The sequence below is a fragment of the Schistocerca americana genome, chromosome X, assembly GCF_021461395.2.
Source record: "Schistocerca americana isolate TAMUIC-IGC-003095 chromosome X, iqSchAmer2.1, whole genome shotgun sequence".
NCBI lineage: Eukaryota > Metazoa > Arthropoda > Insecta > Orthoptera > Acrididae > Schistocerca > Schistocerca americana.
The window spans coordinates 168,140,756-168,155,948 of NC_060130.1; the positions used below are offsets into that span (position 1 = coordinate 168,140,756).

At 47.0% G+C, this 15,193-nt stretch overlaps 1 protein-coding gene across 4 annotated transcripts in view; it reads right to left on the reverse strand.

Annotated features, from left to right (window-relative positions):
* The window catches only part of LOC124555490 (transcription factor CP2), an 897,377-nt gene that overhangs the window by 512,531 nt on the left and 369,653 nt on the right, over positions 1-15,193 (reverse strand). For all 4 annotated transcript variants that reach the window (XM_047129415.1, XM_047129412.1, XM_047129413.1 and 1 more), the window contains exon 2: positions 5,491-6,355. In XM_047129415.1, coding sequence (XP_046985371.1) covers positions 5,491-5,761 — 271 coding nt within the window. In that variant the 5' untranslated portion in view covers positions 5,762-6,355. The remainder of the gene's footprint in view (positions 1-5,490; positions 6,356-15,193) is intronic.

Consider the following 15,193-nt stretch of genomic DNA (forward strand, 5'->3'; position numbering starts at 1 on the left):
AGTTGACTCACTTGTCTAGATTAATCAGTTCAAACACGAAAGACGATCGTGTAAAACAAGCTTAAGAGGCGTACGGATGTCATATTGCACACTTGACCTCCAAGATCGCCTCATCTCACGTTGTGTGATATTTTCTGTGGGGGATTGTGAAAAACTCCGTCTTCGTGCCTCCCCTTCCAGTAACCTTGGGTGAACTCCAACGCTGCACAACGGCAGTGAATGTAGTAACTCCATACATGCTCGTAAACCATACGGGCAGTGCAACCATACTTGGAGAACCATAGTCTGTCAGCACGACGACCATTGTAATGGCTCCTCCCTCGATGTGGTAGCAGATCCAATGTCAGTACTGCACACCAACGAATCTCGGTTCTGCACGTAGCGTTATGATGCACGTGTCGATGTGTGGAATCTCCGAGGAGAATGGACGTTACCAGATTGCATTCATCATCATCAAACAGATCCAGCTCCTGGCGATGCGTTACGGAATACCGTTGCGTACAGAACACGATCACCTACATTTCGCATACCCTGTAATTTGGACAGCAGCCGTTATATTTCTGACGTGTTAGGATCGGTGACTGAGCCATATTTTCAAGATCTTGGTGACGTTACCTTCCAACAAGATAACGCGAAACCATTAGTTGCCCTTACTGTCCAGACCTGAATCGATAGAGAATGTGTCATACTGCTGAGCGGGCCAGCAAGTCATCCACATCTCTCACTCACTGAACACATCTGACCGTGAGTTGTAGAGCGACTGGCACACGACCACTCGCCAGCCACTACGATTGATGAACGCTGGCAGAGCTGAAGCAGCACGGAATGTTGTACCTGCATCTGTCACTCAAACTCACAAGGGGAGGCCACGACGCTGAGATCACAGATTTACTTCAGACCTTGTACATCTTTAATAGGTCATTAAAACAACGTAGTGGCAAGTAGTAAGGTGCACTACGCTGGCAAAAAAATGATCAGAGCACTATGGGACTTAGCATCTGAGGTCATCAGTCCCCTAGAACTTAGAACTACTTAAATCTAACTAACCTAAGGACAGCACACAACACCCAGTCATCACGAGGCAGAGAAAATCCCTGTCCCCGCCGGGAATCGAACCCGGGAACCCGGGCGCGGGAAGCGAGAACGCTACCGCACGACCACGAGCTGCGGACTGTGACTTACTGTATTACTGATTCTAAATAACATCATTGGCATAATTATTTATAGAAGTTTGACTTGAAAATTTAATTACAAATAGTAAATAGTCAAATAACATACGAAATTCACTACAACTTCACGAAAATCACGTCTTTTTTCATTATATTACTTATCAAATGTCTTATAAATTAAGTCTTATGACCAGTGAAGAAAAAAATTTAGATTAAAAAGTAAATGTTACATGGGTTCGGACCGTCGCCTCATCCACGACTCTCTGGCAACACTAACGCTAACCTAACCTTAATGACTTCTTAGACCCGTTACCTTCGCACAAGTACATCAGTGACGTAACAGACGCGTAAAATTTCTCTTGCGATTTTCTCGGCATTGCCAACGTAGTGCACTATAGTACTTACACATTATGTTGTTTTTATGGCCTGCTAAAGGTGTGCCGCGCGGGATTAGCCGTGGGGTCTTAGGCGCAGCAGTCATGGACTGTGCGGCTGGTCCCGGCGGAGGTTCGAGTCCTCCCTCGGGCATGTGTGTGTGTGTATTTGTCCTTAAGGTAATTTAGGTTAAGTAGTGTGTAAGCTTAGGGACTGATGACCTTAGCAGTTAAGTCCCATACGATTTCACACACACACTAAAGATGTACAAAGTTTGAAGTAAATCCGTGATTACACCGTCGCGGCCTCACCTTGTCAGCTCTGCACTTAATTTCGCATCCTGTTTACCCCTGTATCAGCTACAAATTTAATCGTCTATTTTTCCTACCATACTGTATACGCACAATAAGTAAAATTTCGTTATTTGTTATCATTATCGGTGTTGCAATTTTAATGGCCAAGACCCATAGGCAACGATGATATCTTTCATAACAATATCTTCAGATGAGACCAGAATGAAATGTTACTCTGCAGCGGAGTGTGCGCTGATATGAAACTTCCTGGCAGATCAAAACTGCGTGCCGGGCCGAGACTCGAACTCGAGACCTTTGCTCTTCGCGAACAGTACTGTACCGAATGAGCTACCCAAGCACGAGTCACGACCCGTCCTCATAGGTCACAGGTCCCAAGTTCGAATCTCGGTCCGGCACACAGTTTTAATCTGCCAGGAGTTTCATCTTCAGATGAGCCATTGCTCGGGAAGTAACCTACCTAATAGAAGGAAACTGTGCTGAAGAGATTCCTGAGATCCTTGTAGGTTAGTGACTGAAGTTTGATGTAAGTAATCTATGATCTCCAACGACACAGTACAGAGTCACCGACGGGTTTCTTTCCACCATCCGACAGGTACAGTCGTGTCCCCTGGGTAAAATCATACACTACTGGCCATTAAAATTGCTACACCACGAAGATGACGTGCTACAGACGCGAAATTTAACCGACAGGATGAAAATGCTGTGATATGCAAATGATTAGCTTTTCAGAGCATTCACACAAGGTTGGCGCCGGTGGCGACACGTACAACTTGCTGACATGAGGAAAGATTCCAACCAATTTCTCATACACAAACAGCAGTTGGCCCGCCTTCCCTGGTGAAACGTTGTTTTGATGCCTCGTGTAAGGAGGAGAAATGCGTAACATCACGTTTCCGACTTTGATAAAGGTCGGATTGTAGCCTATCGCGATTGCGATTTATCGTATCGCGACATTGCTGCTTGCGTTGATCGAGATCGAATGACTGTTAGCAGAATATTGAACCGGTGGGTTCAGGAGGGTAATACGGAACGCCGTGCTGGGTCACGACGGCCTCGCATCACTAGCAGTCGAGATGACAGGCATGTTATCCGCATGGCTGTAACGGATCGTGCAGCCACGTCTCGATCCCTGAGTCAACAGATGGGGAAGTTTGCAAGACAACAACCATATGCACGAACAGTTCGACGACGTTTGCAGCAGCATGGACTATCAGATCGGAGACCATGGCTGCGGTTACCCTTGACGCTGCATCACAGACACGAGCGCCTACGATGGTGTACTCAACGACGAACCTTGGTACACGAATGGCAAAACGTCATTTTTTCGGATGAATCCAGGTTCTGTTTACAGCATCATGATGGTGGCATCCGTGTTTGGCGACATCGTGGTGAACGCACATTCGAAGTATGTATTCATCGCCATACTGGCGTATCACCCGGCGTGACGGTATGGGGTGCCATTGGTTACACGTCTCGGTCACCTCTTGTTCGCATTGACGGCACTTTGAACAGTGGACGTTACATTTCAGATGCGTTTCGACCCGTGGCTCTACCCTTCATCCGACCCCTGCGAAACCCTACATTTCAGTAGGATAATTCACGACCGCATGTTGCAGGTCCTGTACGGGCCTTTCTGGATACAGAAAATGTTCGACTGCTGTACTGGCCAGCACATTCACCAGATCTCTCACGTCTGGTCAATGGTGGCCGAGCAACTGGCTCGTCACAAAACGCCAGTCACTACTCTTGATGACCTGTGGTATCGTGTTGAAGCTGCATGGACAGGTGTACCTGTACTCGCCATCCAAGCTCTGTTTGACTCAACGCCCAGGCGTATCAAGGCTATTATTACGGCCAGAGGTGGTTGTTCTGGGTCCTGATTTCTCAGGATCTATGCACCCAAGTTGCGTGAAAATGTAATGACATGTCAGATGTAGTATAATACACTCCTGGAAATTGAAATAAGAACACCGTGAATTCATTGTCCCAGGAAAGGGAAACTTTATTGACACATTCCTGGGGTCAGATACATCACATGATCACACTGACAGAACCACAGGCACATAGACACAGGCAACAGAGCATGCACAATGTCGGCACTAGTACAGTGTATATCCATCTTTCGCAGCAATGCAGGCTGCTATTCTCCCATGGAGACGATCGTAGAGATGCTGGATGTAGTCCTGTGGAACAGCTTGCCATGCCATTTCCACCTGGCACCTCAGTTGGACCAGCGTTCGTGCTGGAGGTGCAGACCGCGTGAGACGACGCTTCATCCAGTCCCAAACATGCTCAATGGGGGACAGATCCGGAGCTCTTGCTGGCCAGGGTAGTTGACTTACACCTTCTAGAGCACGTTGGGTGGCACGGGATACATGCGGACGTGCATTGTCCTGTTGGAACAGCAAGTTCCCTTGCCGGTCTAGGAATGGTAGAACGATGGGTTCGATGACGGTTTGGATGTACCGTGCACTATTCAGTGTCCCCTCGACGATCACCAGTGGTGAACAGCCAGTGTAGGAGATCGCTCCCCACACCATGATGCCGGGTGTTGGCCCTGTGTGCCTCGGTCGTATGCAGTCCTGATTGTGGCGCTCACCTGCACGGCGCCAAACACGCATACGACCATCATTGGCACCAAGGCAGAAGCGACTCTCATCGCTGAAGACGACACGTCTCCATTCGTCCCTCCATTCACGCCTGTCGCGACACCACTGGAGGCGGGCTGCACGATGTTGGGGCGTGAGCGGAAGACGGCCTAACGGTGTGCGGGACCGTAGCCCAGCTTCATGGAGACGGTTTCGAATGGTCCTCGCCGATACCCCAGGAGCAACAGTGTCCCTAATTTGCTGGGAAGTGGCGGTGCGGTCCCCTACGGCACTGCGTAGGATCCTACGGTCTTGGCGTGCATCCGTGCGTCGCTGCGGTCCGGTCCCAGGTCGACGGGCACGTGCACCTTCCGCCGACCACTGGCGACAACATCGATGTACTGTGGAGACCTCACGCCCCACGTGTTGAGCAATTCGGCGGTACGTCCACCCGGCCTCCCGCATGCCCACTATACGCCCTCGCTCAAAGTCCGTCGACTGCACATACGGTTCACGTCCACGCTGTCGCGGCATGCTACCAGTGTTAAAGACTGCGATGGAGCTCCGTATGCCACGGCAAAGTGGCTGACACTGACGGCGGCGGTGCACAAATGCTGCGCAGCTAGCGCCATTCGACGGCCAATACCGCGGTTCCTGGTGTGTCCGCTGTGCCGTGCGTGTGATCATTGCTTGTACAGCCCTCTCGCAGTGTCCGGAGCAAGTATGGTGGGTCTGACACACCGGTGTCAATGTGTTCTTTTTTCCATTTCCTGGAGTGTATATTTGTCCAATGAATACCCGTTTACAATCTGCATTTGTTGTTGGTGTAGCAGTTTTAATGGCGAGTAGTGTAGCTTCCAAAAATGGGTTAAAATCCCTGTCTTTCCATCCCAGGTAACGTTCCCTAGTGCTTCGCAAATCACTCGGATGGAATACTGGAGTGCTCCCTTCAAACCTGTCGTCCATTCAGTGCTTTGTCCTGCTTCAGCTAGGCTAGTGTCACCCGCTGGAGATTTGAGAAAACAGAAACGCGAGAGTACTTACCCGGCTCAGTGAGGATCTTCTTGGCGGCCGTGCGGCCTTCGTCGTCGGCGGCGCGTCGCTTCTTCTTCGGAGGCCCGAGGGTGACGAGGCGCACGTCGTTGGTCCAGGGCAGCAGGTCCACCGAGTCGACCGACAGTCCGTCCTGCGCGGCCAACACTCCTGCCGGACTCGCTTCCGTCAGCTCGCCTGTGTCTTCAACTGCGGCGCACTCGTCCGCGAACGGAAGGTCCATTATCTTAATCACGTCACGCAGAATCATTTGCAGTTCCATTCCTCGGGGAGCAGTCGAGGGGCCTGCTGTGCGCCGGCCCCCCAGCACCGAAAACTTCCCTCGGACGCGATTAGACGGTGCGGTCGCAGGCGACAAGCAAAAGCACACTACTACCTACTCTAGCACACGCGGGAGGGGATAAACTGTATTACCTAACTCGGGGCGAAACTAGAATCTCCTCTATAGATGACGACTTCTCTCGAGCACGGTAATTTCCTTAGCACTCAGAGCCAGGAGGCGGCACTGCCTTCCTACAGCACACTTCAGATACAGAGCTATACCGGAAACGAACATAAGAAAATTTATAAAGGTCTGTGGAACGGAACTGCTGCTGCTGAAGCACTTGTTAAACCATTTCTGCTCGGAGACATAGCGGCCGGAGCAATGCATTACCGAAACGGTGGTCGGCTGTGCCTAACTTATGAGCAGCGAATGCCGACCGGGCGCATGGGAAGAAGCGGCGTCGCAGCCGCGTTGCGCGCTGGGGCGGGACCTCTTGCGTTCGCGCTTGCGGATCCAATAGCAGCTGCGACGGTGGCTGTACGTGAGGGTCCCAGGCTTCTCCGCTGGCCCGACCAGATACATTCAGCGTTCCTGCAACACACGAGCACAGAGCACTCAGTAAATGCCTAATTAATTATTAACATTTTTATGGCGAAAGTCTACTGCACGAATATATTTTTATAAAATGTATGTTCACTTTGCTGTACTGAATTTTACACATTTATTCTGACCGGTTTCGGTTGTCAAAAATCATCCAGAGGAAAGCAAGAAACAATACGAATGTTACATTTCATATCTCATGCTACAGACTAATGCTATACAATCTATCTATCGCTTGAGCCTTGTCCCACAGCTACGCAGGGTCAGCCATCGTTAATCGCATTTGGCATGTTAATGCTTAAGGGATGGCCGGATGCCCTTCCTACCGCCACCCCGTATCCCCCAGGACGGAATTAGTGTACCCAACTGTCTGCATCGAGTGTAGTCCATGGAATAGTGCGAATGTGTTCAGATGTCTGAGAGCCGTGTAACTGGGGCGGAACAAAAAACCACATCCAGGCAGGCTGGCCGGCACATCGGGCCTCGACGTTACTCCGCCGGGGGGGATTCGATCCGGGGCCGGCGCGCCTACCCGAGTGCAGGAAATAGCGCGTTAGTGCTCTCGGCTACCCTGGCGGGTCAGACTAATGCTATACTAAACGGCATATTATGATACACATCAACAGCTATCAGTGAAATACAACTCAGATACAGAGCAGTGTATCATAATATGCCTTGTAGTATAATATTCATCTGTAGCATGATATATGAGATGCGAAACTGGTATTTTTTTTTTTTTTTTTGCTTTCCCCTGGATGTTGGTTGACAATCGTAACCAGCTACAATAAAAGTGTAAGTTCAGTACAGCAAAGTTTTCTAAAGAATTATTACTAGCAAAATACGCAACAATGGAAAACAAACAACTGTATAAACAAAATGAAATGTGAAGATTACCTTACGTAAGTACGGGAATAAGTCAAATCGATAAAAAGTCACATAATCAATTTTTTGTTTATTTGCAGGTACACTTTTGCAGCCCTGATACACTCTGAAATTCTCGCGCGATTTGACCCTAGCAAACCAGCAGCGGAGACGTAACAAAAGGGAGCAGCCCGGTGATGAAGTGGAATATCGTACAGCAAAAAGAACTCCACGATACTGAACATACAGCTACGCGAGGAAATGGTGTAGAGTGCTGAGAGTATCATTCATCTGCTGTGTATGTTCCAGTGTCAGTGTCAGCTACGACTTAGTCTGGTGAGCATCGTCCGTAAGTAGTCGAGGAGTTTAAACTCAGTAAAAGCGTATGGTCGACATCACCCCGTTTCGGATAAGAAAATTAGTCATACATGGACTCTAAATTTTAGAGAAACAAGTTCTGCTTTCAAAAGAAAAACTCCTGGCCACCCTCTCACTGCAGCACGACCGGAAAAATGTGGCTTTAGTAAGGCATTCAATTCAGCAGTCTTCACGGAGCTCAGCACGAAAACACGCGACCGCCCTACACTTATCTGATTGAACTGTTCGCAGAATTTTTCACCGCGTCCTAAAGCTGCGTCCTTATAAGGTTGTGACGACTCAAAAACTGAGTGACAGACTTTGAAACACACGCGAGATTGTGCCATACATTCTTCAAAACGTGTGCAGCGCATACGTCTCTCTACATACGAAACCAATTTCTTCATCTTTCCGGTGCAGTAGTCCGGCCGCGGTGGCAGAGCGGCTCTAGGCGCTTCTGTCCGGAACCCCGCGACTTCTACGGTTGCAGGTTCGAATCCTGCCTCGGGCATGGATGTGTGTGATGTCCTTAGATTAATTAGGTTTAAGTAGTTCTAAGTTCTAGGGGACTGATGACCTCAGCTGTTAAGTCCCATAGTGCTCGGAGCCATTTGAACCATTTTTTTCGGGTGCAGTAAATAAACAAAATTTCAGATAATGATCTGAAAACAACCCCCGAGAACTTCATCAACTTCCACTTGTTAGCCCGAAAGTACCAGTTTGGTATGCAGTTTTTCAATCTGATGTGTTGGGTTACTGCTTTTTTGAAGATGTGTTACAGTTATAGCAAACACTGATCGTTATTGTGCGTTGTAGCAAAACCTTCTCCAGCCAAAAGTGGACGATGTTATCAGCGAACGCGGAGTTCAAAACTTTGAGCATCAGCGGGACGCATCTCGTCGTCCACGTGAAATCCTGAGAGATATGTTTCCTGAGCACGTTGTTTCCTTCAGAGGTGGCCTTCAGCCTCACCCGACATGACATCCCGCGACTATTTCCTGTGGGGATACCAAAATTTCAAGGTGTTTGAGCATCTCCCCGATACCCTGGAAGCTCAGCGATATAGAACAAGGTTACTACCATTCCGCCCGAGATGAATCGCAGCCACGAAAACCTCCACAGAGAGACTTGAGTAGTGCATCAGGCCGCCATCTGAATGATGCACTGTTCAAAAACCGTAAATGTAAACAGTTAGTGCATATGGCATTTTGTTTGCTTTATTTCAACAAAAAGTATCGGTCGGTATCTCAATGTTTTGATTTTATTCATTCCAAAAATTGCGAAGTTCTCTATCGCACCCTGAAAATCTGAAGCCGAACAACTCTACAACAATCCATGTTGAGTTGGTGGAAGTGCACGGCAACAACGCATCATCATACTTGTATGACACAAGTTAGACGGCAGAGACGCTCTGGTGTGGTGAAAAAGTCTAAATGACGAAGAAGGAAGCGGCAAAACATGTCTCTGGGAGCCGGCCGCTGTGGCCAAGCGGTTCTAGGCGCTTCAGTCTGGAACCGCGTGGCCGCTGCGGTCGCAAGTTCGAATCCTGCCTCCGGCATGGATGTGTGTGATGTCCTTAGGTTAGTTAGATTTAAGTAATTCTAAGTTCTAGGGGACTGATGAGCTCAGCAGTTAAGTCCCATAGTGCTCAGAGCCATTTGAACCATTTTTTGATAACTTGTTTCAGTACTGGTCACTAACTCTAACATGATCACACAATGAAAATTAATAGTAATTATTATTTTTATTGCTAGTTACGTTGTGAATATTAAATCATTTAACACAGCTTATGTATTAATGAGAGTTAACAGTACGATTGAATTAATGATAACTGAAATCACTGCATAACTAACGACGCAACACGGACATCACATCAATGTAGACGTAAGTACAAGACAGATACTTTAATATGAATGGCATTGGCATCCATACCTGTTCTCAGCAATATTGTAACAGCAGGTACTTGAAAATGGCGATTAAGCCGAGACAGTTTGTCGTAAATAAAGGTTATTGGGGTAAATACCCCAAATAGCTGCTTATAATAAATAATCATATCGGTATAAAATGTTCTCACTAAACTCGTGTCATATTTGGAACTATTACAAGTTTTTGACAATACATTCCATTTTCTTCGACAGGTAAGCAGCCAAATGTCACAAAGATAGTCTGAACTGTAAGACGTGAAAGCAGTAAAGGCGCCACCTGTTGCCTGCGTCTATACGTGGTGTACAGACACAAGTGAGTTGTTTCTCTGATAAAAATAATGAAGGATACTGTGGAAAGCCTGGAAATTTAATCAGATTAGAAGTGAGAAAATTTATACAAGAAATACGTCGCGAAAGACTTAGTGGTTAAAATAAAAGCATCATGTAACATCGGAAATCCAAAAATCACGTACGTACTGAAAGCGCCCTCTTTCAACATGTAGGACCGTAACGTGCGAGCTCGCATACAGCAGTGACGTCGCAAGTGTATCAGAGTGGTGAAGCTCTGAACAGGATGCAAGACACGGCTTCGATTTATAGCTCACACTGCCGCCACGCTGTCATCGTGTGAGATGCCTGTTGCCGAATCCCTGTAGTTGCGAATCAGAAATTTCTGGAACTATTAGCACCTTAGCGACTACAGCACGTACCACAGGGTAGTGCACACCTTCATACAGTATAGTCGTCCAAATACTAACTTGCTGCCTTGGCAGAGATTTCTAAGCCTGCCGACCGTTAAAAATGTCTGATCAGATAGGAGTCAGTGCTTCATATAAGGGCGCTGGAACGTTTATTGCGATCTTCGTCAAGATAATACGACTGCCTGGCTCCACATCGTCTCAATTCATCACTTGTCATCTTGATAAATAGTACATGGACCACCGTATTCATCACCTTATTATAGAAGGTATATTACAATTCACGACGAAAACTGACTCGGTTGAAAGTATACAATAATAGAAGTAAAAACCTACCACTAAATTTGAGTTGCTAAACGAGCCGTTTGCGAGGTAACGGCGAATGTGTTGTTACTAAACGCCACTGATTGCAGTATAAAATACTGTCAGAGTTACATCTACTCTGAAAATCACATTTAAGCGCCTGGCAGAGGGTTCATCGAACCACCTTCACAATTCTCTAATATTCCAATCTCGTATAGCGCGCGGGAAGAATGAACACCTATATCTTTCCGTACGACCTCTGATTTCCCTTATTTTATCGTGGTGATCGTTCCTCCCTATGTAGGTCGGTGTCAACAAAATATTTTCGCATTCGGAGAAAGTTGGTGATTGGAATTTCGTGAGAAGATTCCATCGCAACGAAAAACGCCTTTCTTTTAACGATTTCCAGCCCAAATCCTGTATCATTTATATGACACTCTCTCCCATATTTCGCGACAATACAAAACGTGCTGCCTTTCTTTGAACTTTTTCGATGTACTCCGTCAGACCTATCTGGTAAGGATCGCACACCGCGGAGCAGTATTCTAAAAGAGGACGGACAAGCGTAGTGTAGGCAGTCTCCTTAGTAGGTCTGTTATATTTTCTAAGTTTCCTGCCAATAAAACGCAGTCTTTCGTTAGCCTTCCCCACAACATTTCCTATGTGTTTCTTCCAATTTAAGTTGTTCGTACTTGTAATACATGTAATTGAATTTACGGCTTTTAGATTAGACTGATTTGTCGTGTAACCGAAATTTAACGAGTTCCTTTTCGCACTCATGTGGATGACCTCACACTTTTCGTTATTCAGGATCAACTGCCACTTTTCGCACCATTCAGATATTTTTTCAAAATCGTTTTGCAGTTTGTTTTGATCTTCTGATGACTTTATTAGTCGATAAACGACAGCGTCATCTACAAACAACCGAGAAGACAGCTGCTCAGATTGTCTCCCAAATCGTTTATATACATAAGGAACACTCGATGACTTTCCGTCAGTTACTACGAACTGTGACCTCTTTGACAGGAAATCACAAATTTATCTGTAATGTGAACTTTTCGGTTAGATCCCCATCCAACGGGTCTCAAATCTGAGACACTTACTGTTCATAAATCACCATATCAACAACGCTTCTCACAAATTTGTGGTTCGGGATGCTAGGTGACAGGATCGTAGGGCCGCCCATTCCTACAAGAAAATTTCATGGTCGAGGGTACATCCAGTACTGCAGTGGGATAGTCCAGGAACGCTTGAGCATGTTCCCCTTGCGCGACGTTTGGGAATCTGGTACATGCATCATGCGCCACCAGCAAATTTTTTTCACCTCATCTAAAAAAATGATCGTGTGGCATTGATGGCCAGGTTGCAAGTCTTATTTCAGGTGAGGCCACATTGGGCGACCTGGGTGTCGGTGATGCTCATACGATGATGAGGACAACACAACATCCACAAGCGGAGAAAATCTCCAACCTGTCCGGGAATCGAACACGGGCCCGCTACATGGTAGGCAAACCCGTTACCATTCAGCTAAGAAAGCGGACACCTCATCTAAGAATACATCTAACGCACCACTATAGCCCAAGGTGAATAGTTCGAACAGGACCTGTACCTTGGCCTTCCTAATCACCTGACCTCAATCAAATGGTTCAAATGGCTCTGAGCACTATGGGACTTAACATATGAGGTCATCAGTCCCCTAGAACTTAGAACTACTTAAACCTAACTAACCTAAGGACATCACACACATCCATGCCCGAGGCAGGATTCGAACCTGCGACCGTAGCAGTCGCGCGGTTCCGGGCTGAAGTGCCTAGAACCGCTCGGCCACCCCGGCCGCCTGACCTCAATCCTCTGAATGTGTCTGTCTGGGGTCATCTGGAAAATGAAGTGTACTGCAGCCCCGATGATACAGTTGACGAACTGGAAAATTGAACTGTACATTCTTGTCAAGCTCTGCGAGATTATCCGGAAGTGCTAGAAAGAATTCGTAACTCACGGCAGAGGCAAGCGCAGTATTGCATCTAGTGCGACAGCGACTCAAGGAACACCTATTTTAACAGGTATGAGTGTTCACTAAAATGTTAAATTAGCATTTCATTTCTTGTTAAAGTAGGCTATGGGTGAAATTTAGACCTAATTAGATTGTGATTTAACCGAAACGTTTATATGTCCAATACATTTGTACTAAACAGAACAACCTTACGTATTGAAGTCAGTGACACCTCGCTTGAAAACCCATGTTTACTGGAACGTGTTTGCTTCTATCATAGTATACTTTTACCGCTGTTAGTCTTTTGCAATTAATTATGATACAGCCTGTTTTTTAGGTTTTTCGCTGGAAGATGCTATCGCCGTCGAAAAAGGTATCAAGCTTGAAGGGATACAGGCGGACCGCTAAAATGTTCACGTAACCCATAACTGTCCTGATGCCTTCCATTACCACCACTGGTCCCAAGGAAGCCCAGGTCAATGTCCCGCACAGCATAACACTGTTATCACCGACCTGCTTCCTTGACGTGGTGCATGTTTTAAGCAGTCGTTCGCCTGAGTGACCGGCATACCCGAACGCAACCATCGACCTGGTGTAACAAGAAACGTGATTCGTCCTATCAGGCGACACGTTTCCACTTATCCGCGATCGAACCTTGGCGGTCGCGTGCTCACTACAGTACTAATTCACGATTTCGGTTGGGTGAACATGTGAACAAAAAGGGGTCGTCTGCTGCGGTGTCCCATGTTCAAATATGTGTGCTGAACTGTGTGCTCCGAGACACCTGTGCCAGTGTCGGGATTGCACTCTGTCTTCACACGTGCTACAGATCGCCGCCTATCTGCTTTACAGAGCGGGCAAGTCTCCGACATCCATGTTCTGTGATGAGGCGTAGACGTCCAACATCGTGTCGCCTACACGAGGTTTCACCGCCCTTCCGACAATAACACGCGAACAACCGTTTGCAAGATGCTCGTTCCTAGGTTCCTGGCTATAACAATCTGCCCTTTGTCACTGTAGCCTACGTCAGTGGATTCTTCATCCCCTCTCCCCTCTTCGCCAGCGGATCGCTTGATCGCTAGAATGATTCCACACTCATTTCTGTTCCGATACGAAATAGCAGTGCCTGTGTTATCTACATTTACATCGATACTCTGCAAATCACACTTAACTGCCTGGCAGAGGGTTCACCGAACCACCTTCACAATAATTCTCTATTATTCCACTCTTGAATAGCGCGCGGTGAGAACGAACACCTATATCCTTCCGTGCGAGCTCTGATTTCCATTATTTTATAATGGTGATCCTTTCTCCCTACGTAGGTCGCCGTCAACAAAATATTTTCGCATTTGGAAGAGAAAGTTTGTGATTGAAATTTCCTGAAAAGATTCCGCCGCAACGAAAAATGCCTTGTGTTTTAATGGTGTCCATCCAGTGACATTCTCTCCAGTATTTCACGATAATACAAAATGTGCTGCTCTTCGTTGAACTTTCTCGATGTAATCTGTTAATCCTATCCGGTACGGATACCTGACCGCGCAGCAGTACTCCAAAAGAGGACGGACAAGCGTATTGTAGAGTCTCTTTAGTAGATCCGTTCCATTTTCGCAAGTGTTCTGCCAATAAAACGCAGTCTTTGGTTTGCCTTCCCCACATTTTCTATGTGTTCTTTCCAATTTAAATTGTTCATAATTGTATTTCCTAGGTATTTAGTTGAATTTACGGCCTTTAGAGTAGACTGTTTTATCGTGTAATCGAACTTTAACGGATTCCTTTTAGCACTCATGTGGGTGACGCTCACACTTTTCATTATTTAGGTTCAGTTGCCAGTTTTCGCACAAAGTACGATGCAATGCATGCACGCATGTCCGAACAAACATGTCGTGGTACTTCTGTTTCGTTCAAATGGTTCAGATGGCTCTAAGCACTATGGGACTTAACATCTGAGGTCATCAGTACTCTAGAACTTAGAACTACTTAAACCTCACTAACCTAAGGACATCACACACATCCATGCCCGAGACAGGATTCGAACCTGCGACCGTAGTAGCAGCGCGGTTCTGGAATGAAGCGCCTAGAACCGCTTGGCCACGGAGGCTTTCGGTTTTCTATAGATATGTTCTTTCTGGGCGGAAATATACGCAGCGTAAGAGTGCAGGTTGTGGTACGTGGACGGTGACATACGGAAGTTTGGGTTTGGCCGTGATTCGTGCACGGATAGCCGAAGCGTTTATGGCGACTGCTCGTCTAAAGCGGGAAATCCGAGTGCGGTTCCCTGTGCATCACAAATTTTCACTGTCGTCATTCCAATATACTGGTTGCCCGCAACGCCACCCGGTGGGATTCAATCCCGTGGTAGGCATTGGTCAAAATGTTTTGGCTCAGATTAAGTACGTCACCGGTGTTTATTTGTCTACAACTACTCAATGGATAAGCAGGCACAGCTTCTAACAAAGAGAAAAGCCAAATCATCTGCCCACGATCAACGTCGCTTTAATGCTAATACGGACGTATTAGCAAAGACCCAAGTTCGCCCCATTAGCTGAACAGTCAGCGCGTTGGAATGCCACGCACGGGGGCCCAGGTTCGATTCCCGGCGGGGGAAAGAGATTTTCTCCCCTCAGGGACTGGGTGTTTTGTTGTCCTCATCATCATTTCATGCCCATTGTCGAAGCGCAGATCGACCAACGTGGCG